General features: G+C 36.6%; 2 protein-coding genes across 2 annotated transcripts in view; both read left to right on the top strand.

Moving 5' to 3' along the window:
- Positions 1 to 18,147, top strand: part of LOC125047782 (titin homolog) — a 66,818-nt gene extending 48,671 nt beyond the window's left edge. Inside the window, exons 4-5 of the mRNA XM_047646220.1 lie at positions 11,985 to 16,949; positions 18,088 to 18,147. Of these exons, the coding sequence (XP_047502176.1) occupies positions 11,985 to 16,949; positions 18,088 to 18,147 (5,025 nt within the window). The remainder of the gene's footprint in view (positions 1 to 11,984; positions 16,950 to 18,087) is intronic.
- LOC125048040 lies at positions 2,796 to 7,265 on the top strand. Its single transcript, XM_047646663.1, has one exon. The coding sequence runs from the start codon at positions 3,183 to 3,185 to the stop codon at positions 6,753 to 6,755; it is 3,573 nt and encodes a 1,190-aa protein (XP_047502619.1). The 5' UTR covers positions 2,796 to 3,182; the 3' UTR covers positions 6,756 to 7,265.
- Positions 18,148 to 25,000: the final 6,853 nt, after the last annotated feature.

Raw genomic sequence — 25,000 nt, forward strand, 5'->3', positions numbered from 1 at the left:
TACACTCGTCTTAATATTTGTTATTTTATTCTTTGACTTAATATCTAATGTTTAAAAGTCCACTAATGGCGCTCGTTAATCACACAAGTAAACAATTGAGTCAAGAGATGCGCAAATATCTTACTGAAAGGAGTAGAGGTTTTAGTCCTTTCGCCTAACGCTATTTTTAACCACATAAATAACTTCTATTTCATCTTCCTAGAATTCTGGTTGTGCCCGTACACTGGAGCTAAAATATGTTCCTTTCTTTCAATACATTTGTTAGTTATCTGTTTGTGTGTGTTGTCTTTCTCAAACTGAAATACCAGGTCCACGCTGACTCGGTTCTGTTTTTAGCTTTTTAGAGGCTTCTCATTAAAACTTTCGAACACCCCTGACACTGTCACTGTTTCATGAGGATCGTACTGGAATCGGAAATACTCTCAGGGAAACCGTTGAATAAAATAAAAAATAAATAATAATATATATATATATATATATATATATATATATATATATATATATATATATATATATACCTGTGATGCTTTGGTACTTTAAATGTCTCCAGCGTCAGTAAATAAATAGATTAATTAATTAGTTGGTTAATAACGCTTCAGAGTAGGCTACTCCGTAAAGTAAAATTTTAAACATTTAATCAGCTTATCTGATTACCCCTCTGTGTTAATGTTTACCCATCTATCTATCTATCCGCATGTCCGTCTATCTATCAATCTGTTTACCTATCTTACACATCTTCCCATCTATCTATCTATCTTTGTATCTATAAGTACATATACATATCAACCGGCATAATATCCTACTAAACACTTGTTGCTTACGGCCTGCAAGAAAGTGAACAAAACTGCAATTTCATTTGTGGCGAGAGACCAGCGAGGTAAGCTTGTGTGTCGAGGTTTCGTTTCATCACGTGTGGCTAACCTGAGTTCTGTTTGTTGGTGTGTTCACTTGAAAAGAAAGAAAGAAAAAAGTTGCTCTGCTATATGCTTAGTGTGTTTCCAGTGCTTATACTCTGAACTGAAATATAAATTATTACATGTATGTTTATGTATAACTGTGGATACATAAGTAAGTAGACGTGTGTATATATGAATACATATATATGTGTGTATATGTATATACATATATATGTGTGTGTATTTGTGTATATATATACATATTTGCGTTTATATATATATACATACATACATACGTACATACATATATTCACACACACACATATATGTGTGTGTATATGTATATATATATATATATATATATATATATATATATATATATATATATATATATATTACATGTATGTGTAAGCATTTTTATATGTGTGTGTGTGTGTATAATTGCACACCAGGTTAATTTTGCATCGGCTTATCCACGAAGTTCAAAGCACTGATTCAAAGCGAGTGTGTGTGCGCGAGCGTGATTTTGCGCACCTTATTCACGTGTGGGTTTCAAAGCTGGAGTGGATCACTTTGCCATACAGCAACTTTGTTCTGATTTGTATCCCTTTGTTGTTTTAGGTATTAATGACTTCGAACAGGCAATCTAGCTATCTAGCTATCTATCTATATGTGTGTGTATATATATATGTGTGTGTATGTGTGCTTTTATATATATATATATATATATATATATATATATATATATTTATATGTAATGTATATATATATATACACACACATATATATTATATACATATATACATACATATATGATATATACATATATACATTTATGTATATATATATATGCATACACATATATATGTATGCATATATATATTTCTTTCTCTCTGTCTATCTATATCTAGCCAGGCTATGGAATAGAATGACCAAGGCAGTACCAATTGTAAACTGTGCGCTATGAACCACCCCGAAAAATCTACAAACTAATATGGCACTGGAATAAAGTCGGATTTGTCTCCCTTGCAAACGTCGACAGTGTTTGGAACACTGAGCTAAGATACTGCTGAAAGTACTAGCAGCCTAAGGTCATTTGACTTGATGTCAGTATAGATAAGATCTACAGTGCACTCGTTGTGTAAACACAATGGTAATGATGATATGATAATAATGATGATGATGACGCTAATGATGATAATGATGATGTCGATGATGACAATAATGATGATGATAATGATAATGAGTAAGATGAAAAAAAAAAATATTTGTGAAGTTGATATTATAAAAAAAAAGAAATGCTTTCCAATATTGCCCTTGCTATTGAAACTTAAAAATCAAAGGCATAATTCCAAACCTATTACTGTAGTCTTAAGTTTCCGCCAGTAATGATACTTATATTGGGAATACTTATTGGATAATTGGTAGATACAGATGAACGCACAAGTATTTATTTTAGAACAAAAATCCTTAAGAAGAAATCTAGAATTTTCGAGAATATTCCGAGATAAAAACAGGATACTAATAATGATATCAACAGCAAGAACTTTATTCATGATCCTGCATGTTATACATAATAGTAACATTGACAGTATGTTTTCATATGCTATAACGTACATATGGGACCTTAGTATTGAGTGTTTGAAATGGCTTAATGCATCACAGTTTTTTTTAGAATTCAAAGCTGTATTTGTAATACGTTTTTACTTGCATTTTTGTGCATATGCTTCTGTATTTGTATGCACACTTTAAAAAAAACAGTCGATGGAAATATATTACTGTTGTAAATAATTTGAAGATGAACCTTTAATAATCTAAAATTATTTTTTTGCAGGCATACCATCGAGAATCACCATCAAGCCCTCCTATTCAAACAGAAGTGAATTAGGCCCAGTGTTAAGGGCTATGATTCCTTGTGTCCAGGAATATATGGGCAAAAAATCTCTCTTCCTCCAGAGGGGTTTGGTCAGAATGCAGAAACTAAAGGCAGCACCAGAAGATTAGATCGATAGAATACTGTGGTACTAGATAATATACTAAGATATTTACTTTTCCGAGGACTGAAGGGAAGTGCCTGAACCGGTGAAAGTAGCCGAGATAAGTTTTCATTGCTAAGTGGTTGGAGGTGTGCAAGAATTATAGAAGCAAAAGAAGATAATAATATTATACTGCTGACAACCTGAATGAAAAAGAAACCAACCAATACTCTTCATCAAAGAGGAAACTTAAGGCAGAGGTCAGGGGCAACCGCCCTGGCCATCAAGAATACAAAACCTTTTAGTTAAGATGATTGGTAGCCTTAACCCGCAGATAAAAATCACTGGAGTCGAAAGCGAATATCAACCAACGAATCCAGCTAACCCTGAACATACGAGAGCAGGTCTTGGTCTATATTCAAAAGGAGATAAGGCAGCAGAATTCGATTCTATGTTCCACAAATTCGGAGGACAGAGTCGCTACTCTTACCGCATCCCTGACAACCTCAGACCGGGGGGGGTCTTCGACAGTGTAAGCGAGATCAAAGACCAGTATCGCAGTGTCAAAGCGGAGAGGCCGGTCATCCACAGACAACGGACTAACCTCAAGCCGGAGGACGGGAGGTTCGGATGGCCTTCTGAGTTCAGGGATCAGTACCGGGAATTCCAGGCACAACGTCCTGTAGTTAAAAAGATGAGCGAAACTTTACGTCCTGAAGGGAAGTTTGGAGAAACTTCCGAGATCCATGATAAGTATCGGCAGTTTGAAACCCAAAGAAATATTGCACCCAAACAGGGGTCCACCTTGAGACCAGAGGGCATGTTTGGGGAAACTTCAGAAATCCATGACAAGTATAAACGGGTAGAACCACAACGAAACATTGCAAAGAGACACTCATCCAATCTGAAACCTGAAGGCCAGTTTGGCGAGACTTCAGAACTACATGATAAATTTAAGCCTCTTGATTCACACCGTAATATTGCAAAGAAACATTCTGCAAACCTAAAACCTGAGGGTCGATTTGGTGAAACCTCTGAACTGCACGATAAATATAAACATTTAGAGCCACAACGGAATATAGCAAAGAGACATTCAGCTAATTTAAAACCTGAAGGCCTATTCGGTGAGACTTCAGAGGTCCATGCAATGTACAAGGAAGTTCAGCCAGTTCGGAACATTGCGAAAAGACACCAAGCAAATCTGAGGCCGGAGGGTCACTTTGGCGAAACTTCTGAGCTGCATGACAAGTACAAGGAAGTAGAAAGACAACGCAATATTGCCAAAAGACATTCTGCAAATCTAAAGCCTGAAGGTAAGTTTGGCGAAACTTCAGAATTACACGACAAATACAGAGAATTTCAACCACAAAGGAACATTGCTAAAAAGCATACAGCAAATTTGAAACCAGAAGGCCACTTTGGCGAAACATCAGAATTGCATGATAAGTATAAGGAAGTTGAACCACAGCGTAATATTGCAAAAAGACATTCTTCTAACCTTAAGCCAGAGGGTCACTTTGGTGAGACTTCAGAACTCCATGACAAGTATAAGGAGCTCGAGCCACAGAGAAATATTGCAAAGAGACATTCTGCCAATCTTAAGCCAGAGGGCCACTTTGGTGAAACATCTGAACTCCATGACAAGTATAAGGAATTGGAACCACAGAGAAATATTGCAAAAAGGCATTCTGCCAACCTTAAACCTGAAGGCCAGTTTGGCGAGACTTCAGAATTACATGATAGTTATAGAGAATTTGAACCTCAGAGAAACATCGCTAAGAAACACTCAGCAAACTTGAAACCAGAGGGCCACTTTGGCGAAACATCCGAATTGCATGATAAGTATAAAGAAGTTGAACCACAGAGAAATATTGCTAAGAGGCATACTGCTAACCTCAAACCGGAGGGCCACTTCGGCGAGACATCAGAATTACACGATAGTTACAGAGAGTTTGAGCCTCAAAGAAACATTGCAAAGAAGCATTCGGCAAACCTGAGACCTGAGGGTCACTTTGGAGAGACTTCTGAATTGCACGACAAATATAAGGAAGTGGAACCACAGAGAAATATTGCGAAAAGACATTCTGCCAATCTTAAACCAGAGGGCCATTTTGGTGAGACTTCAGAGCTCCATGACAAGTATAAACAGCTTGAACCACAGAGAAATATTGCAAAGAGACATTCTGCTAATCTCAAGCCAGAGGGTCACTTTGGTGAGACTTCAGAATTACAAGATAGTTACAGAGAGTTTGAACCTCAAAGAAACATTGCTAAAAAACATTCAGCAAATCTGAGACCTGAGGGTCATTTTGGAGAGACCTCTGAACTGCATGACAAATACAAGGAACTGGAACCACAGAGAAATATTGCGAAAAGACATTCTGCCAACCTTAAACCAGAGGGCCATTTTGGTGAGACTTCAGAGCTCCATGACAAGTATAAGGAGCTTGAACCACAGAGAAATATTGCAAAGAGACATTCTGCCAATCTTAAGCCAGAGGGTCACTTTGGTGAAACATCTGAACTCCATGACAAGTATAAGGAAGTGGAACCACAGAGAAATATTGCCAAAAGACATTCTGCTAACCTTAAACCAGAGGGTCACTTTGGTGAGACTTCAGAATTACATGACAGTTACAGAGAGTTGGAACCTCAAAGAAACATCGCTAAGAAACACTCGGCAAACTTGAAACCAGAGGGCCACTTTGGCGAAATATCCGAATTGCATGACAAGTATAAGGAAGTTGAACCACAGCGTAACATTGCGAAAAGGCACTCTGCTAATCTTAAACCAGAGGGCCACTTTGGTGAAATATCCGAACTGCATGACAAGTATAAGGAAGTGGAACCACAGAGAAATATTGCCAAGAGACATTCTGCTAACCTTAAACCGGAAGGTCAGTTTGGTGAAACCTCTGAACTTCATGACAAATACAGACCTTTAGAGAGCCAGAGAAACATTGCCAAGAAGCATTCAGCAAACCTCAGACCAGAGGGGCATTTTGGGGAGAATTCGGAAATTCATGATAAGTACAAACCATTGGATTCGCAGAGGAACATTGCAAAGAGGCATTCGGCAAATTTAAAACCTGAAGGGCACTTCGGTGAAATTTCAGAACTGCATGATCAATATAAGGAATTTGAAAGACAGAGGAATATTGCCAAAAAACATTCGGCAAACCTCAAACCAGAAGGGCGTTTTGGCGAAACATCAGAGCTTCATGACAAATACAGGGAATTTGAAAGACAAAGGAATATTGCAAAGAAACACTCAGCAAACTTGAAACCTGAAGGTCACTTTGGCGAGACCTCAGAGCTACACGACAAATATAAGGAAGTGGAACCACAAAGAAATATCGCCAAGAGACATTCAGCCAATTTAAAGCCGGAAGGACACTTTGGCGAAACGTCAGAACTTCATGATAAATACAAACCTTTAGACTCCCAGAGGAACATTGCGAAGAAACACTCTGCAAACCTCAGACCCGAAGGCCAGTTTGGAGGCACTTCCGAACTCCATGACAAGTATATCCCACTGGAAACTCAACGCAGCATAGCCAAGCGCCACACTTCCGAACTAAAACCCGAGGGGAAATTTGGGGAAACTTCGGAGATCCACGATAAGTACAAACAACTCGAAACGCAGAGGAACATTGCGAAACGCCACGGTGCATCCCTGAAACCCGAAGGAGAATTTGGTGAAGTTTCAGAGGTCCATGACAAATACAAAACTTTCCAGGCAAGCCGACCTATCGTGGAGAAGAGAAACACTGATAATATTTGGCAAGAAGCTCCAAATTACGAGTTCACTGATACATCTATGCTGGACCTGAGAATACCACCAAAGTATAACAACAATATAAAACCTGTAACGGTTGCCTAGTGTTGTCAGACAACCGTTACGGGTAGTATTAGTTTTGTTCTTTACAGTTTAGCCAATCATAAGTGCACCGCTTATGGTTATAGTGGTTTCTGAAGGATAGAAACGCCTTATTATGTGGATCTAGCTCTTAGGCACAATATATTGTTTTATTCCTGATATTAGATTATCCTATCATATATAAAACATTCCTACAGATGCATTGCATGAAATCATATTATATAATGTACTCACATTCAACTCGCACACCTATATGCCTTGCGTACAAAAGAAAGCTCCTTACAACATTATCTGAGGACAACGTTTGTTCAGGAGGCTAAAGTCAAGTGATATATATTCACAACCACAAGTTTTACACACATAGGAAGCAACGCAGGCTCAGTCATCTAGGCGCTGGAAGTCTAGTTCACCTGAAGCCGGTATCACCTCTATGAAGTCTTCAGTCATCTCATTTATATATTTTTGGTAGGGTCATTACACTCTAAATGTGAATAATAAATACAACTGGTCGTATGAGTCGCTCCATCCTTCCTTTACTCTATATGTGTAAATTGCCTGTACGGGCAAGTATACTTACTCATATACATTTATACATATATTCATTTACAAAAATAGACATCTGGTTTTAAAAGAATGGGCATACTGCGTGGGGTTCCTGCTCCTCCACACTTTCTATCGGTAAATTTCTGCCTCACATTCATGAAGTAAAGGAAAGGAAATTTACCCTTTTTTGCAAATCACCCCCCCCCCCCACCTTCGGCTCTCCCTGTGCTCATGTACGTCTTTCCCGAGAAATAGTAAGCAAAGTGTATCCAAAAGATCTTGATTCTCATGTTGATTCTCGTTTGATAAGAACAATGATTTGAAGAGTAGTGATGAAACAAATTTACAATTGATATAAATTAATTAAACAAATGAAGAAAAGGAATGAGAAAGACAAGGTTACGATTGGCAAGGTCAAATTAACCTAATCATCGCAACGCATATATAATTACGATGGTAGAACTATATTCAGGATAAAACATTCAATAATGATAGAGATTATGTTTGGGACACAGCGCTTTAATGTGTATATGTATATATATACATATATATATACACACACATACATATACATATTTATTATATATATATATATATATATATATATATATATATATATATAAGCATATATATACACATCTATGTGTAAATATGTATCTATAAGTGTATATATACACATATATGTGTAAATATATGTATTTGTATATCATATTTGTGTGTATATATGTGTGTGTATATACATATATATACATATACATTCATATATGTTTGTATGTATATATATTCATATATATAATATATACATATACATATATATGTGTGTGTGTGTGTATGCAGGTGCGTGTGTAAACACACATATGTACACACAAACACATATATATATATATATATATATATATATAAATATCTATATATATATATATATATATATAAATATCTATATATATATATATATATATATATATATATATATATGCATTTATATGTATATATGTGTATGTGTATATATATATATAAAGACATACATATCTAGGCATACATATACATACTGTATATTGTATTTCATTACATATATATATATATATATATATATATATATATATATATATATATACGCACGCACACACGCAGTAAATACAGTTTACACACACACACACATGTATGTGTTTCTTAGATTGTATGTTAGTTTGATTGATTGGCTGTTTGTTTAATTGCCTGTCTTTATGTGCGTGTGTTTGTTAGATTGTGTGCTTGAGTGTTTTTTGTTTTTGATTTTGTTTATTTGTTTGTGGTATATATATATATATACATATATATGTATGTATGGATGGATGGACGCATAATATGCGTTAACGCTTAGCGCCTTACGCTTTACTATTATTGTAACTGATATGTGTGTGTGTATATGTATGTATATATGTATATATATATACACACACACCAGTGTGTGTATACATGTATACATAGAAATAAACATATGTGTGTGTGTGTTTGTGTTTCTGTGAGTGAGTGAGTGTGTGTGTGTGTGTGTGTGTGTGTGCGTGCGCGCGCGCGCGTGTAACTGGAATGACAACAAACTTTCAACCGAAAACACAAATGAGAAAATTGTAGCCGCACATCAAACTGTAAAGTAAATTCAAACACGTATGTTAAACCCATTGGATCTGGGATGGCATGCGAAATCAGGAGCCTGACATATGTCGCCCTTAAATGTTGCAGTAAAACATATATGAAGTACAGCAACACGACAGTGCGGGAGAAATGGTTTCGTTGCTCTATAATGATAATAGTAATTGTTAATATCATTGTTATAGGATAAACAAGTATTTTTTGGTTGTTTTGATGACCATTGCTTATAAATATATACATGGTAGTAATTGTAGAGGAAATATTAGTAGTATTAGTGAACTATTAGAAGTATGGGATACATAAATCTGACAGTGAAAGAAATCCTTTACATTTCAAGAAGTCTAAGAAAGGGATAAGTTATCGACATATGTCTTTCTCTCCTTTCCTCTTTCTCTCTCTCTTCACCCACCACCTTTCCTCTCTCTTATCTCAGTTTCTCTCTGCCCACTTTCTCTTTCTCTGCTTGTCTTGATGTGTCACACAGTTAAGGCTTAGTTTAGGTGAAGGTCAAATCACGAATTAAACTGTGCTTGTTTGCTTAGTGACTGACAAAAACATCGTTGGACTGTTCTCATTTCGGGATATATTACCTGGTGGGAAGCCTGAGGAGTGATAAGTCCAAATTTGTTTGCTTAAACATATCGTTATAACATTTGATGGGTGTGTTTTCAAATTCGTTACACGATGTTTCATTATTCCGTTATGTTCTGTCTGAAAATAAATAAATGAATAAATGAGGAAGATAAGTAATGAAGAACTAACCCCATATGCTCTACAATATTCCTGGGATCGCTGAGGATTGGGTAATTGTTAAGAAGGCGTAATGGATACCAAGGAAATTACGGGGTGAAATATAAACATAGACAAGCTGTGCAGAATGTATATGAGATCAGAATCGCTATAATATATAATGCAGGGGACTGTACCCCCCTGTGACCATTCCCTGGTGGATCCCGTTCCCCGACCCCCGGCTAGGAACACAAAAAAGCAAGCTGGAATTAACAACCAAATATGCAAGGGAAAATGCGAAGAAGTATGAACAATACAAATTCTCTAAGGCAACATTTTTGAGAATTTTGTTCATACTCTACGTCTTTCACGTGCCTTTTGCTTACTGGACCGATCTGACTGAAACCCGCCATCCATATATTCAAAACCATGTCGATACAGATCACTGAGAATCCGACCTAGGTCTGGTTTGGACAGGTGTGGGGGGGGGGGGGGGCACAGGGTTCTTTCTGGTGGACTATGAAGCAATATGAAAATTATTAGGTAGAATTAAACTGAATTTCTTCTCACCTACAGTACCTGCATATAATTATATCTCACATATCAATAAATTGTAATCTTTCCATAAAGCGGTCTTGTCTTATAATTATCATTACACTATTTATAACTAGTAATAACTAAAGATGAAAAGATGACAGTCACTGAGCGTGTCCGTAGAGATTATTATATATTGTTCGGGGCCACAGAATCATTGATCTATGGAGGAAAAGACTCAATTGCCTTTAGACAATGAAAAAGTGGTATGAAGGATTTTCTTATCATTTCTGATACAGACAAATTGGCATTCAAAAAAATAATATGAAATATATGTATCTGAAAATCTGTTTGTAACCCATATAAGTAAAGATAGCAACTTACCCAGTTTATATTTAACAAAACAATGTATATTTAAAGGCTTTAAAAAAAAAAATCGATGACCCACATCTCTATTGCCCTTTTTCTCAAAATTTGTTTTGTATGAATAAGCATGTTTAATAAAGCTATTTCGAACAGTCATTTACTACATCCGAAAACTTTGTTTGAGACTTTACGTTTTCATGTTTATTTTCTCTATTTTCTCATTAACATGTTATCTGAACACAAACAATATATTATATTAATATTCGTTATTTGAAAACTTCTAAAGGATAGTGTATTATTACTATTATGTTAATCTATATATTTGTGTGTGTGTGTGTGTGTGTGTGTGTGCATATATTTATTTATTTATATATGTGTATGTGTATACATGCATGTGTGTGTGCGTGTGTGTGTGTGTGTGTGTGTGTTAGCAGTACAAAAAACAATTTAGAAAGTTATAATATTTGAATGTGAAGTAAAATTTTAATAATTCTGCCAAACATCATCAGATTTAATTTGGACATTTGTTTAAAAAGGATGTCAGGCCTGATTGATCTTATATGTAATTATTTGGTGATAAGGAAAAAAAATAGAAATGGTCGTTAAAAATAATCTATGTACAAAATGAAACAAAAAGATAAGGGAAATACAATTTCTTTAGGGTATGGCGCACAAATATATATATATATTTTTAAATGTGTATAACTCACCCCTTCCTCCCACACAAACACAAAAAAGTAGCAGGTATTGGACTAGCAGATCATCCATCCAATCTCGGGAAAGAGAGAACTGGCAACTCACCTTGGGCTTTGTATTCCAAATAAATGTGAACATAAGTGTTGTCAGTTAATCAAAACAAAAATAAAAATTGGAGAATCGAAGTATTCTAGAATCCGAGAATTTTTTTTTATTTTACTCATAGTACCAATATAGCTTCTACATGTAGCATAACTAAGTGATCTTGGATTGAATATAGGACCATGGACCATGCTGATAGCTACGGCATTTTAGAATCCTCAACATCCAAGTTATAACCATGAGTTTGCATGCATATCGAATGCAGGGTGATCAGACACCCTTTTGTTTCATTTTTTATCCTTGGTTCATCCAGCCTACATTTGAAAAAATGTGAATGTCTCAATCAATTACATTAAAGAGGTACCCCCTTACTATTAATGTATTTTTTTTTTTTTTTTTTTTTTTTTTTTTTTTTTTTGTGAAGTATGAATGAGTATGGACATCAGTCAATCACAAATTGGTGCCAAATAAATTATCCAATTCCGCTTTGCATTAATATTCACCCAGCTGACCAGTAGTTTTATGTTGGCTACAGTATATTAGAGTTCTACAAGACAAAAGAAAGACAAATACATAATCTAAGTATTACACAAATAGAAGTTTTTATTAAAACCTAATTTTACTATTTTTCAGGCGAAACAACAACAAGTATATCTTCAAGGTAAAGAGGAGTTGGAGAGTGGCACTGAATACAAGTATAGATACCAAAATTATGATACAGTTCGACCAGAAAAGTATGTACAAGGTTCAAATATTGTTGTTGAAGGGGAATTTGGCGAAGCAACAGAAAACCAGGATAAATATCGTGAACTTCAAGTCAACCGTCCAACCTTGCAAAAACAAGGCGCTAATCTCCAAACTGAAGGACAGTTTGAAGAAAATACACAATACCAAAATGACTACATAAAGAAAGAAAGCAAGAAGCGGCGCAATCAAAAGAAAAATGATAATCTTAAACAGGAAGGCCAGATTGATGAAATAACGGAAACACAGGATAAGCATCGCCAATTCGATTCTCAACGTCCTGTGGTACTGAAACAAGGAACTAATCTCACAACAGAAGGAGATTTTTCAAAAGATACAGAATATCACAAGGAATTTGTGGAGAGAGAAGCGAGGAGAAGAACCGCAAAGAAGAACTATGACAACCTGAAACAAGAAGGTGACTTTGGTGAAATCACAGAGACACAAGACAGACATCGTCAGTTTGATTCCCAACGAACTTTAGCTCCAAGACAGGGAGCCAATCTTACTACAGAAGGAGACTTTTCCAAGGATACTGAATATGATAAAGAATTCAGTCAAAAAGGGGCAACAAAAAGAACAGCAAAAAAGAAAATTGACAATTTGAAACAAGAAGGTGACTTTGGTGAAATCACAGAGACACATGACAGACATCGTCAGTTTGATTCCCAACGCACTTTAGCTCCGAGACAGGGAGCCAATCTTACTACAGAAGGAGAATTTTCCAAGGATACAGAATATTACAAACAGTTTGTACAAAAAGGAGCAGAAAGGCGAACAGGAAAGAAGAAAAATGACAATCTGAAACAAGAAGGTCAGTTTGGTGAGATAACAGAAACACAGGATAAGCATCGCCAGTTTGAAACTCAACGCACTTTGGCCCCAAGACAAGGAGCCAATCTTACAACAGAAGGAGACCTTTCCAAGGACACAGAATATTATAAAGAATTTGGCCAAAAAGGAGGGAAAAGGAGAACAGCCAAAAAAAATAATGACAATCTGAAACAAGAAGGAGATTTTGGCGAAATCACAGAAACACATGACAAACATCGCCAGTTGGAGTCTAAACGCACTTTGGCTCCAAGACAGGGAGCCAATCTTACAACTGAGGGGGACTTCTCTAAGGATACAGAATATTACAATGAATTTGCCCAAAAAGGAGGCAGACGAAGAACAGGGAAGAAAAACAGTGACCATCTGAAACAAGAAGGAGATTTCGGCGAAGTAACAGAAACACATGACAAACATCGCCAGTTGGAGTCTAAACGTACTCTGGCTCCAAGACAGGGAGCTAATCTTACAACTGAGGGGGAATTTTCCAAGGATACAGAATATTACAATGAATTTGCCCAAAAAGGAGGCAGAAGAAGAACAGGGAAGAAAAACAGTGACCATCTGAAACAAGAAGGAGATTTCGGCGAAGTAACAGAAACACATGACAAACATCGTCAGTTTGATTCTCAACGCACTTTGGCTCCAAGACAGGGAGCCAATCTTACAACTGAGGGAGACTTTTCCAAGGATACAGAATATTACAAGGAGTTTGTCCAGAGAGAAACACGAAAAAGGACTGGCAAGAAAAATAGTGACAACTTAAAACAAGAAGGAGATTTCGGCGAAATCACAGAGACACACGACAAACATCGCCAGTTGGACTCTAAACGTACTTTGGCTCCAAGACAAGGAGCCAATCTTACAACTGAGGGGGACTTCTCTAAGGATACAGAATATTACAATGAATTTGCCCAAAAAGGAGGCAGACGAAGAACAGGGAAGAAAAATAGTGACAACTTAAAACAAGAAGGAGATTTCGGCGAAGTAACAGAAACACATGACAAACATCGCCAGTTGGAGTCTAAACGTACTTTGGCTCCAAGACAAGGAGCCAATCTTACAACTGAGGGGGAATTTTCCAAGGATACAGAATATTACAATGAATTTGCCCAAAAAGGAGGCAGAAGAAGAACAGGGAAGAAAAACAGTGACCATCTGAAACAAGAAGGAGATTTCGGCGAAGTAACAGAAACACATGACAAACATCGCCAGTTTGATTCTCAACGCATTTTGGCTCCAAGACAGGGAGCCAATCTTACAACTGAGGGAGACTTTTCCAAGGATACAGAATATTACAATGAATTTGCCCAAAAAGGAGGCAGACGAAGAACAGGGAAGAAAAATAGTGACAACTTAAAACAAGAAGGAGATTTCGGCGAAATCACAGAGACACACGACAAACATCGCCAGTTGGACTCTAAACGTACTTTGGCTCCAAGACAAGGAGCCAATCTTACAACTGAGGGGGAATTTTCCAAGGATACAGAATATTACAATGAATTTGCCCAAAAAGGAGGCAGAAGAAGAACAGGGAAGAAAAACAGTGACCATCTGAAACAAGAAGGAGATTTCGGCGAAGTAACAGAAACACATGACAAACATCGCCAGTTTGATTCTCAACGCATTTTGGCTCCAAGACAGGGAGCCAATCTTACAACTGAGGGAGACTTTTCCAAGGATACAGAATATTACAATGAATTTGCCCAAAAAGGAGGCAGACGAAGAACAGGGAAGAAAAACAGTGACAACTTAAAACAAGAAGGAGATTTCGGCGAAGTAACAGAAACACATGACAAGCATCGCCAGTTGGAGTCTAAACGTACTTTGGCTCCAAGACAAGGAGCCAATCTTACAACTGAGGGGGAATTTTCCAAGGATACAGAATATTACAATGAATTTGCCCAAAAAGGAGGCAGAAGAAGAACGGGGAAGAAAAACAGTGACCATCTGAAACAAGAAGGAGATTTCGGCGAAGTAACAGAAACACATGACAAACATCGCCAGTTGGAGTCTAAACGTACTTTGGCTCCTAGACAAGGAGCCAATCTTACAACTGAGGGGGAATTTTCCAAGGATACAGAATATTACAATGAATTTGCCCAAAAAGGAGGCAGACGAAGAACAGGGAAGAAAAACAGTGACCATCTGAAACAAGAAGGAGATTTCGGCGAAGTAACAGAAACACATGACAAACATCGCCAGTTGGAGTCTAAACGTACTTTGGCTCCAAGACAAGGAGCCAATCTTACAACTGAGGGGGAATTTTCCAAGGATACAGAATATTACAATGAATTTGCCCAAAAAGGAGGCAGAAGAAGAACAGGGAAGAAAAACAGTGACCATCTGAAACAAGAAGGAGATTTCGGCGAAGTAACAGAAACACATGACAAACATCGTCAGTTTGATTCTCAACGCACTTTGGCTCCAAGACAGGGAGCCAATCTTACAACTGAGGGGGAATTTTCCAAGGATACAGAATATTACAATGAATTTGCCCAAAAAGGAGGCAGAAGAAGAACAGGGAAGAAAAACAGTGACCATCTGAAACAAGAAGGTCAGTTTGGCGAAGTAACAGAAACACATGACAAACATCGTCAGTTTGATTCTCAACGCATTTTGGCTCCAAGACAGGGAGCCAATCTTACAACTGAGGGAGACTTTTCCAAGGATACAGAATATTACAATGAATTTGCCCAAAAAGGAGGCAGACAAAGAACAGGGAAGAAAAACAGTGACAACTTAAAACAAGAAGGAGATTTCGGCGAAGTAACAGAAACACATGACAAGCATCGCCAGTTGGAGTCTAAACGTACTTTGGCTCCAAGACAAGGAGCCAATCTTACAACTGAGGGGGAATTTTCCAAGGATACAGAATATTACAATGAATTTGCCCAAAAAGGAGGCAGACGAAGAACAGGGAAGAAAAACAGTGACCATCTGAAACAAGAAGGAGATTTCGGCGAAGTAACAGAAACACATGACAAACATCGTCAGTTTGATTCTCAACGTACTCTTGCTCCAAAGCAAGAAGCCAATCTCAAAACAGAAGGGGACTTGTCAAAAGATACAGAATATTACAAGGAGTTTGTCCAGAGAGAAACACGGAGAAGGACTGGCAAGAAAAATAGTGACAACCTCAAACAAGAAGGAGATTTCGGCGAAGTAACAGAAACACACGACAAACATCGCCAGTTGGATTCTAAACGTACTTTGGCTCCAAGACAAGGAGCCAATCTCAAAACTGAAGGGGACCTGTCTAAGGATACAGAATATTACAATGAATTTGCCCAAAAAGGAGGCAGACGAAGAACAGGGAAGAAAAACAGTGACCATCTGAAACAAGAAGGTCAGTTTGGCGAAGTAACAGAAACACATGACAAACATCGTCAGTTTGATTCTCAACGTACTCTTGCTCCAAAGCAAGAAGCCAATCTCAAAACAGAAGGGGACTTGTCAAAAGATACAGAATATTACAAGGAGTTTGTCCAGCGAGAAACAAGAAGGAGGACTGGCAAGAAAAATAATGACAACTTAAAACAAGAAGGAGATTTCGGCGAAATCACAGAAACACAGGACAAACACCGCCAGTTAGATTCTAAACGTACTTTGGCTCCAAGGCAAGGAGCAAATCTCAAAACAGAAGGAGACCTGTCAAAGGATACAGAGTATTACAAGGAGTTTGTCCAAAGAGAAACAAGAAAAAGAACATCAAATAAAAATAACGATCATCTGAAACAAGAAGGCCAGTTTGGTGAAATCTCAGAGACCCATGACAGGCATCGACAGCTTGATCCCAAATGTCCTGTGGATATGTTACTAGAAGAAGGAAAACTACCCAAGGAACTTACCAAGAGAAGTTCAAGAAATAAAACCGTTAAGATAAATAATGATGAAACTGGTGGCACAAAACCAAAACTTGGAGCTGACGGCCACGTATGGTTGGCTGGAGCTGAACTTCCTATTCAGGGAAATTCAGAAAATAGGCTTTCCAAGTTAACTAGCATGAAAGTTCCCACGGCTGTAACAGTTGCTTAAAATCTACGGTGACTTTTAGCAGAATGAACAAAAGCAGTACTTCTCGTTTTATATATATTATTTTACGATCGCCACTTCCTGTGTTTAGCCAACCAGTGAAACGAGAAGTACACATGACAACCATTGGCTGTACGAGTTGCTTAGAAATGTATAGCAACTTTTAACAGAATGAACGAAAGCAGTGCTTCTCGTTTCACATAAGTCATTTTACGATCTCCACTTCCTGTGCTTAGCCAACCTAGAGAATTTTTAATTAGGCACCTTGCAAAAACTTGAATAAAATGTGTCATAATTTCTTAGAGTATATTGCATAGAAAGAATAAAATGCTGTTTTCTAAACGTTAAATTTAGTTTTGACATATCTCTGGTAATTACTGAGGACTATTTTGGTAAGTTGCATGCGAAACGGGATAGTTGCCAGGTTACCTTACACATATAGGCCTAGTCATATTATGTAACAAATCTCTCTCCCATTTTATATATATATATATATATATACATATATTATGTATATGTGTGTGTGTGTGTGTATGTGTGTATATACACATACATATATATGTATATGTATATATATATATATATATATATATATATATATATATATATATATACAAGTATGCATCTATGTATATTCATACATATATATGTGTGTGTGCATAATGGGAGAGAGAATTGTTACATAATATATATATAGATATGTGTGTGTGTACATATATATATATATATATATATATATATATATATTATATATACATATATATATATTATATATACATATATATTATATATATACATATATCATATATATATATATATATATATATATATATATATATAATAGGAGAGAGAATTGTTACATAATATATATATATATATATATATATATATATATATATATATATATAAATAATGGGAGAGAGAATTGTTACATAATATATATATATATATATATATATATATATATACTTCATCTAGCTATAAATTAATCAGTTTTTGTATCTACCTGTGCGCGCATGTGTCTACATATGTACGTGCACATTTCCATCAATTGGGTAAGTGCAGGGTAAGTGCAGATATTAAAAATAAAATCTCAGATTTTCTGGCAACACTTCCTTTGGGACAGTGTAAGCCAAGGAAAGGTCATATTATGAGTCTTGATGTAGAACTTATTGAAGACAAGTAGCTGTAATAGTTATGAAGAAAGAAAAAGCTCAGACAGATACCACAAAATTTATCTGTTTTGATGTTTTGATTAAAAAAGAGCACATAATACGTATGTATACTTAGATGCACACACACACACACACACACACACATACACACACACACACACACACACACACACACACACACACACACACACACACACTAGGCTTCACTCTCCCATGCAATCACTGAAGATATATTTTTATTTTTATTTTTTTCGTTTACATGATTTTATAGTGACACTTTATATTTCTGTGATCATATTTGCTTGTTTAATGTTAGTATATTTATGAGATGGCGTCACATTCGAATTATAAATAAGAGATTCGAATTATAAATAAGAGATTTTGAAAGCACACGTTTGTTTGTATTATACTTGTTTGCAATGTTAATTTCCTTATGTTGTTTTATCATTGATAAAGTAAATATGTGGGTGCAACTGTACACTAACTGAATGTCGGTTTGTTTATATAACAAAGGCAGTTTCTTGTAGTTTAAACCATGCTTAGTGTTTTATGGCTGGTTGAATGGATGTCTATACAACTGCACGGTGTTATATTGTTATATGAAAATATGATTTACTTTTTCACAGTTTGTTACAAATTTACTCTTTAATATAATATGAGTTGTGTTAATTACCTCTATTCATTAAGTCGTACTGATGAGTTACGTGGCAGTTTGCCATCTTCAATATTATTATTTATTTTATTATTATAATATTTTTACCAGTATGAAACCTTATTAAAACAGTTTTTTAGAAAAGTTTTATTGCTGTGCCGGTATATGTCCAATTGGAAATTTCTGCAATGTGTGTTTGCATAATTCTACGCTTCTTACCAACATTTTCTGTAATACATTTCTTGTTTTGAAGTTCATGGTGTTTTCCTATCCCTAGTAAGAGGCAACTGAAGGAAACATAATGCTAATCAGATTCTTGAATTTTAGATACATTATCACTAATTTGCAACACATCTAGTCAATGATATCGATGGTAATGACAATTATGACAGTAATAATAGTAATGGTAATAATGATAACGATGGTACTACTACTAGTACTACTACTAATTATGATGATGATGATAAGCATAACGATGATGATAATAACAATAACAAAAGAATAAAAGTAATAACAATAAGAGGATGACTGATAATAATGATAAGCATAACGATGATGATAATAAAAATAACAAAAAATAAAAAATAATAACAATAACATTAACAGTGAACCAAAGAACACAATAAAAATAATGATAATGATAAAGATAACAATTACAGTGAATAAAAAAACTATTTTAACAATAGTATTTATAATGATAATAATAGTGATAATTAGGATGATAAGCATGATAACAAGAATAATGATAATGAAAATACAATGGAGATAATGAAAATGATGATGATGATTATGGTGATGATGATAACAATAATAATAGTAATAAGGATAATGATAATGGTATTAACAAGAATGACAGTTGATAATATCTATATAGAAAATAATGATAATTGTAATAATAACAATAGTGATCACAACAAGAATGATAGGAAATTTATTAGTATCAATGATAATAATGTTTAGGATAATAATAATAATACAATGATACTGATACTGATGATGATGATGAAAATCATGATCATAATAATAATTATGATAATGATGATGATGATAATAATAACAATAATGAATAGGATAATGATACTAATGCCTAGTTCCATAAATTCACTCCTCCTTCCCACTTTAAGCCCTACATTTACCCCTTCCCACTTCCCTCCTCTCTCCTTTTAACCCAAACACCACGGATTTTGTGGTTTGTCTCTCTCTCTCTCTCTCTCTCTCTCTCTCTCTCTCTCTCTCTCTCTCTCTCTCTCTCTCTCTCTCTCTCTCTCTTTACATATAGATGGCTCTACATATGCTCAACCGGCAAGGAGTCTATCTGCAGGCCCTAGTGACCGATCCTGATTTCCCCATTCCATGAATTGGCGGGATTTTTTTTTTTTTTTTTAATGCAATTTATATCGATACTGTTGTTATTGTTATTGATGTTACGATTATTAGATTGTTATCAAAATCTTGGTAACATTTAAGGCAATGAAATAAAACAAAGGACCCTTTCCAGAAGTCAAGGAAAAGGGTAAGCAGGTGAGATAGGTAGGACTAATAACTAACTCTTTGGTGACTAAGCACTTGTAGAGCCATCTATGTGTAAATACAATAAACTGATATTGCAGTGGGCATGGCATTCTTTCCATCCCTGTCGATTGGGTTAAAACTCCTCCACCTGCTTCGCTCCCTTATCTCCTTTCCTCCCTTTCTCATCACCCTTTTTCTCTGAGCCCCCTCTCCCTTCAGCCTCCGGGCTAGTACAGTGGTAACGTGTCGGCCTCTCATCCGAGGGGTCGGCGATTCGCGCCCCGCCCAGGCGCGAGAATTTGCAATTGTCGCCTGGAGGTTACTGCTGTGACTGGGCACCACGGCGGGTAAGGACTAAGCCGAGTCAGCACCAGCTGACACACGTTAGCGAGTCGGCATTAGTCGACACAGGCCGGGCTCCCCTCATTGGCATAGCCCGGGCGAAGCTCAGCTTCGCATATCGGACTTATCCTTATCCCTCTCCCTTCCCCCTCCCTTTCCATTTACCCATTTCCCTTTTCCTCTTCAAGTCCCCTCCCTTTCCCTTTCTTCGTCTCCGTTTTCTCTTTAAACCTTTTCCGTTTCCTCTCTTCCTCCTTCCCCTCCTCTTCCCCCCTCACTTTGCCCTTCCCTTCCCATCTTCCATTATAACCTCCCTCTCGGATAATGGTGGAAAATAAAACTACATAGACTGGTGGTCTAACTACTTCGGTGCAGTGTACTTGCTTAAAAAAATAATAATGATAAAAAATATATATGTATTAAAAAGAAATAAATATAATAATGATGGTGTTGGTGATGAGGACGATGATGATAATAATTACAAGGATAATATAAGCAACACTAACGATGACACTAACGATAACAATAATAAGATAACAATAATAATATTATTATAAGGATAATATAGTAATAATAATAACAGTAACTACATCATTAATAACGATAATGATAAAAAAATAACAATAATGATAATAATACTTAAAATAGGGTCCCTTGTGCGTGTGGATGATCCTCTAATATTTATGTTTGAATTATATGCCCATATCACACCAAAAAGGTTTCACTTCAAGTTCACATTCCAATGAAATACAATGCCAGGGACAACAATATTATTATGAATTGTGTATAACATTTATATATGGTGAAGCTCTTTTTGTCAGACTCAGCAACATGAAAAAAATAAGCTGTGCGCCATAGGTGTGCGGGGCCTCTCGTCCCTCTCGTCACGCTCGGCGTTGTTTCTTAGGCCATTAACGTAGATAATAGAATAAATATTTTATCATTCAGAACTTTTAGCACTTTGTGCTTTGCCTGCACATTCTTGCTTTGATTTTGCTAGTCACACGAGGCTACAGTGGGCGTCGTCCGCACCCTACCTCTGACCCGCAGCACTCTTCTACACCAGGGTAGCCTTTGTGGGCTTTGACCCTTGGGTAGGGAGACCCAGTAGTCTAAGGCGTCCTTTAGGCCCACTTGTTCTTTTGTGCTGTATTCTTTTCCTTTCTTCATGTGACTTTCCTGAGCCTACTGTATTCGCTAAGGGGTTGGGCATCGAATTACCGTCCTTCGCCTAGGCAACTCGATCTCCCTTTGGTATTGGAGAAAATAACCAGGCTTCTACTGTAATTTTTAACAGGGGTTTGAGGACAATGGAGGAAAGTGAAATTCATGAACACGTAATGGACGTGAACTGCATGACCAAAAAAGGCAAAAGCCGGATTGTGCTTTTTTACTTTTGCTTCAAGTAAAATTCCTGAGTATGTCACAGTTGGATATGAACGTGTCCAAGTGCGACATTGTATTAAAAAAAAAAACAATGTGTTGTAATAGATACGTTATGATGCAATGACAAAGATACTAATAAATTTACTTGTGGGGAATGTGCTGGAGCTCATGATACTACTGAGTGTACTGAGAACACTTTCAAGTGTACTAAGTGTGAAGGTCCCCATCAATCTGGGCCTGCGGAATGCAGGAGCATGAAGAATGAGAGGGCATGATAATTACCGTGAAGCCAAGGAGAAAGGTGAAGATTTGACCAGCAAAACCAATACTTCCAATGTTTCAGCAGCAACTAACAACACTGCCAGTGCAAGCAGTATCAGTAAAGACAAGGCACTTACCAACTCCATAAAACTTAATCTTCGCGTTAGCCGTTATACAATGAAACTGTTCTAGAACCAAAGTAAATGACATTAGATTAATAACCTCGGATTATGCTCTCGATATTATAGTTCTCCAAGAAACGCATTTAACCAACGTCGTGTCTGATGAGGTCGTTTTGCTGAGGAACTACCCTCTGTGTCGGAAGGATCGAGAGGGTAGGGTCGCCATGTACATCCACCAACGCCTCCCTTTCACTGTAGTGGCGATTGATGCTGCAAATAATGAAGTTGATTAATGATTCTAATCTGGTCCTATAGAACGACGGTAATCCGACGTGAGTGGAAGATAATGCCAGTAATTTGAGCCTTATTGCGTATGGCACACCATTGATGACTCGTTGGGAAGCGATCATTTTCCTATTTGTAATAAATATTCATACAACACAATAAGAACCCCTTCAGCACCTAAATTTAACATAAAAAGAGCAGACTGGGTCGCCTTCACAAAGAGCGCTAAGCTCGAAATTGTTGGAGAAACTATTAATGATAAAGTAAACAATGTTCAAAATTGTGCTGTAGGAGATCGCATATCTGGGATTTCCCCTTCCTTTCATTATAGGAATGATGTGGGAAAAGTGCCATTAATCTGGAAAAGTCTGTTTTTTTCCAAATTTTATCGTACAATTCTAGCAACTTAACCATGGCATCATTTATCATCTCCTATCGAATATCATCGGGGTCTACAGGTTTCTAGGGCTCGAACAATCTCACCAACGTTATTTCGATGGATGATAATTGACATCTTACAAGCTCCCCCTCAGAATAAAGACTCACTGGACGTCGATGATTGTCCATTATGGTATTCCAGCATCAATACAGGATTCTCGGTAAGCGCATCCAAGTGGAAATGTATATGATTCATAACTGGGGCCTCCAGTGGGGTTTTAAGTTTTCCATAAGAAAGAGTATTGGGGTATTTTATTAACATAAGGCTAATGTTAGACAATCACCCAATACGTATTCAATATTCTGCTAGATTTCTTGGCCTACTCTTTGATCGTAGACTCAGTTGGAAAGATCACATTGGTCAATTAAAGAATGAATGTCAGTGAGCTCTAAATAATGGTACTAAATGGGGAGCTGATAGAAAGTCTTTGCTAATAAAGCCCTGAGTAGGTCTAAAGTACATTATGGGTCAATTATGTATGATCCGCCATCACACTCTATTTTGAAATAAATGGATGTGCAGAATGCTTGTTTGCATGTGTGTCTTGGTTTGATGGATTATATAAAATGATCTGCTGTTAAGGTCAGTAGCGGCGAGTACCATATTGGATTGAATTGTTGAAATATTTAAAACGTTAACAATCTATCAATGAATATCTCATAGATAAAAATAAATAACAAGCAATATTATATTAAAAATCAAAGCTTAAATATTATGCTCTAACTAAATAAAATTGTTGCATAAACATTATGCATAATAATTTTTTATAAAAAATATTAGTCTCCCTTAAGCAACTAATTATACTTTCTGTGTCACAATCCTGCCTCAATGCATTTTTCAATGTATATGGGGGAGACAAGTACATACGTCTTTGGTCTGAGAATGTTGCACGTCTTTCTATTATATGTGCGACCGTTAATGACTCAGCATCTCTCACGATATACTTCACTTTTAACCATCATCGGCCAAGGAGTCAGTCTTGTGTGCGCGCTTATGAATCATGTTTACAACTTTTACTTGTTGGGTTGGAAGATCTGTAATACTCTTGCAGTTTGTTTCTAGATGTATGCCTCCATTATTCCCTCCATTTATTTCGAAGACTGATACCAACATGCGGTGGCACCCAACACAAGAGTTAACTTTTTACGTGTTGACATCAGTGCAAGCCAATCTTGAACCTCCCTCACCACTGGATCTGATAAGTTTAAGCTCTTGATTGCTTGCAAGACACTACGAGAGTTACAATATATTACAATAGAAAGGTTCATATGGTCTCTAGTTGTTTTGACTGCTGCAAGGATGGCATGTAACGCTGCAATGAAGATCGAGGCTGCCGGAGGAAGACTGTCAATTGCAGTCTTCCTCCTGCTTCACAATTCCGACCAAATCCAGCTCAGTTTGGTCCAAAGCGGGAATTGGGGAGTTCCAACAGCTAGAACCTTGATGAAATACCATTCAGTTCCTCCAAAAGTAATGGAAAGTGGTCGCTTCCATGTAAGTCTTCCATGACCTGCCAAGTGAAATCCAACTGTGAACCAGGTGAACTAAATGACAGGTCATAATTGGATAATGCCCCTTATTGTGTATGTGTGTGTTTTTTGTACACACACACACACACATACATACTCACACACTCACAATCACACACACACACACACACACACACACACACACACACACACACACACACACACACACACACACACATATATATATATATATATATATATATATATATATATACATATATATACATATATGCGTGTATGTGTGTGTGTGTGTGTATATATATATATATATATATATATATATATACATATATGTGTGTGTGTGTGTGTGTGTGTGTGTGTGTGTGTGTGTGTGTG

This window comes from Penaeus chinensis, chromosome 42 (genome assembly GCF_019202785.1).
Source record: "Penaeus chinensis breed Huanghai No. 1 chromosome 42, ASM1920278v2, whole genome shotgun sequence".
In the NCBI taxonomy this organism is placed as follows: domain Eukaryota; kingdom Metazoa; phylum Arthropoda; class Malacostraca; order Decapoda; family Penaeidae; genus Penaeus; species Penaeus chinensis.

Coding starts and splice junctions, on each gene's coding strand:
- LOC125048040 (XM_047646663.1), top strand. CDS start 3,183: ATGATTGGTAGCCTTAACCCGCAGATAAAAATCACTGGAGTCGAAAGC.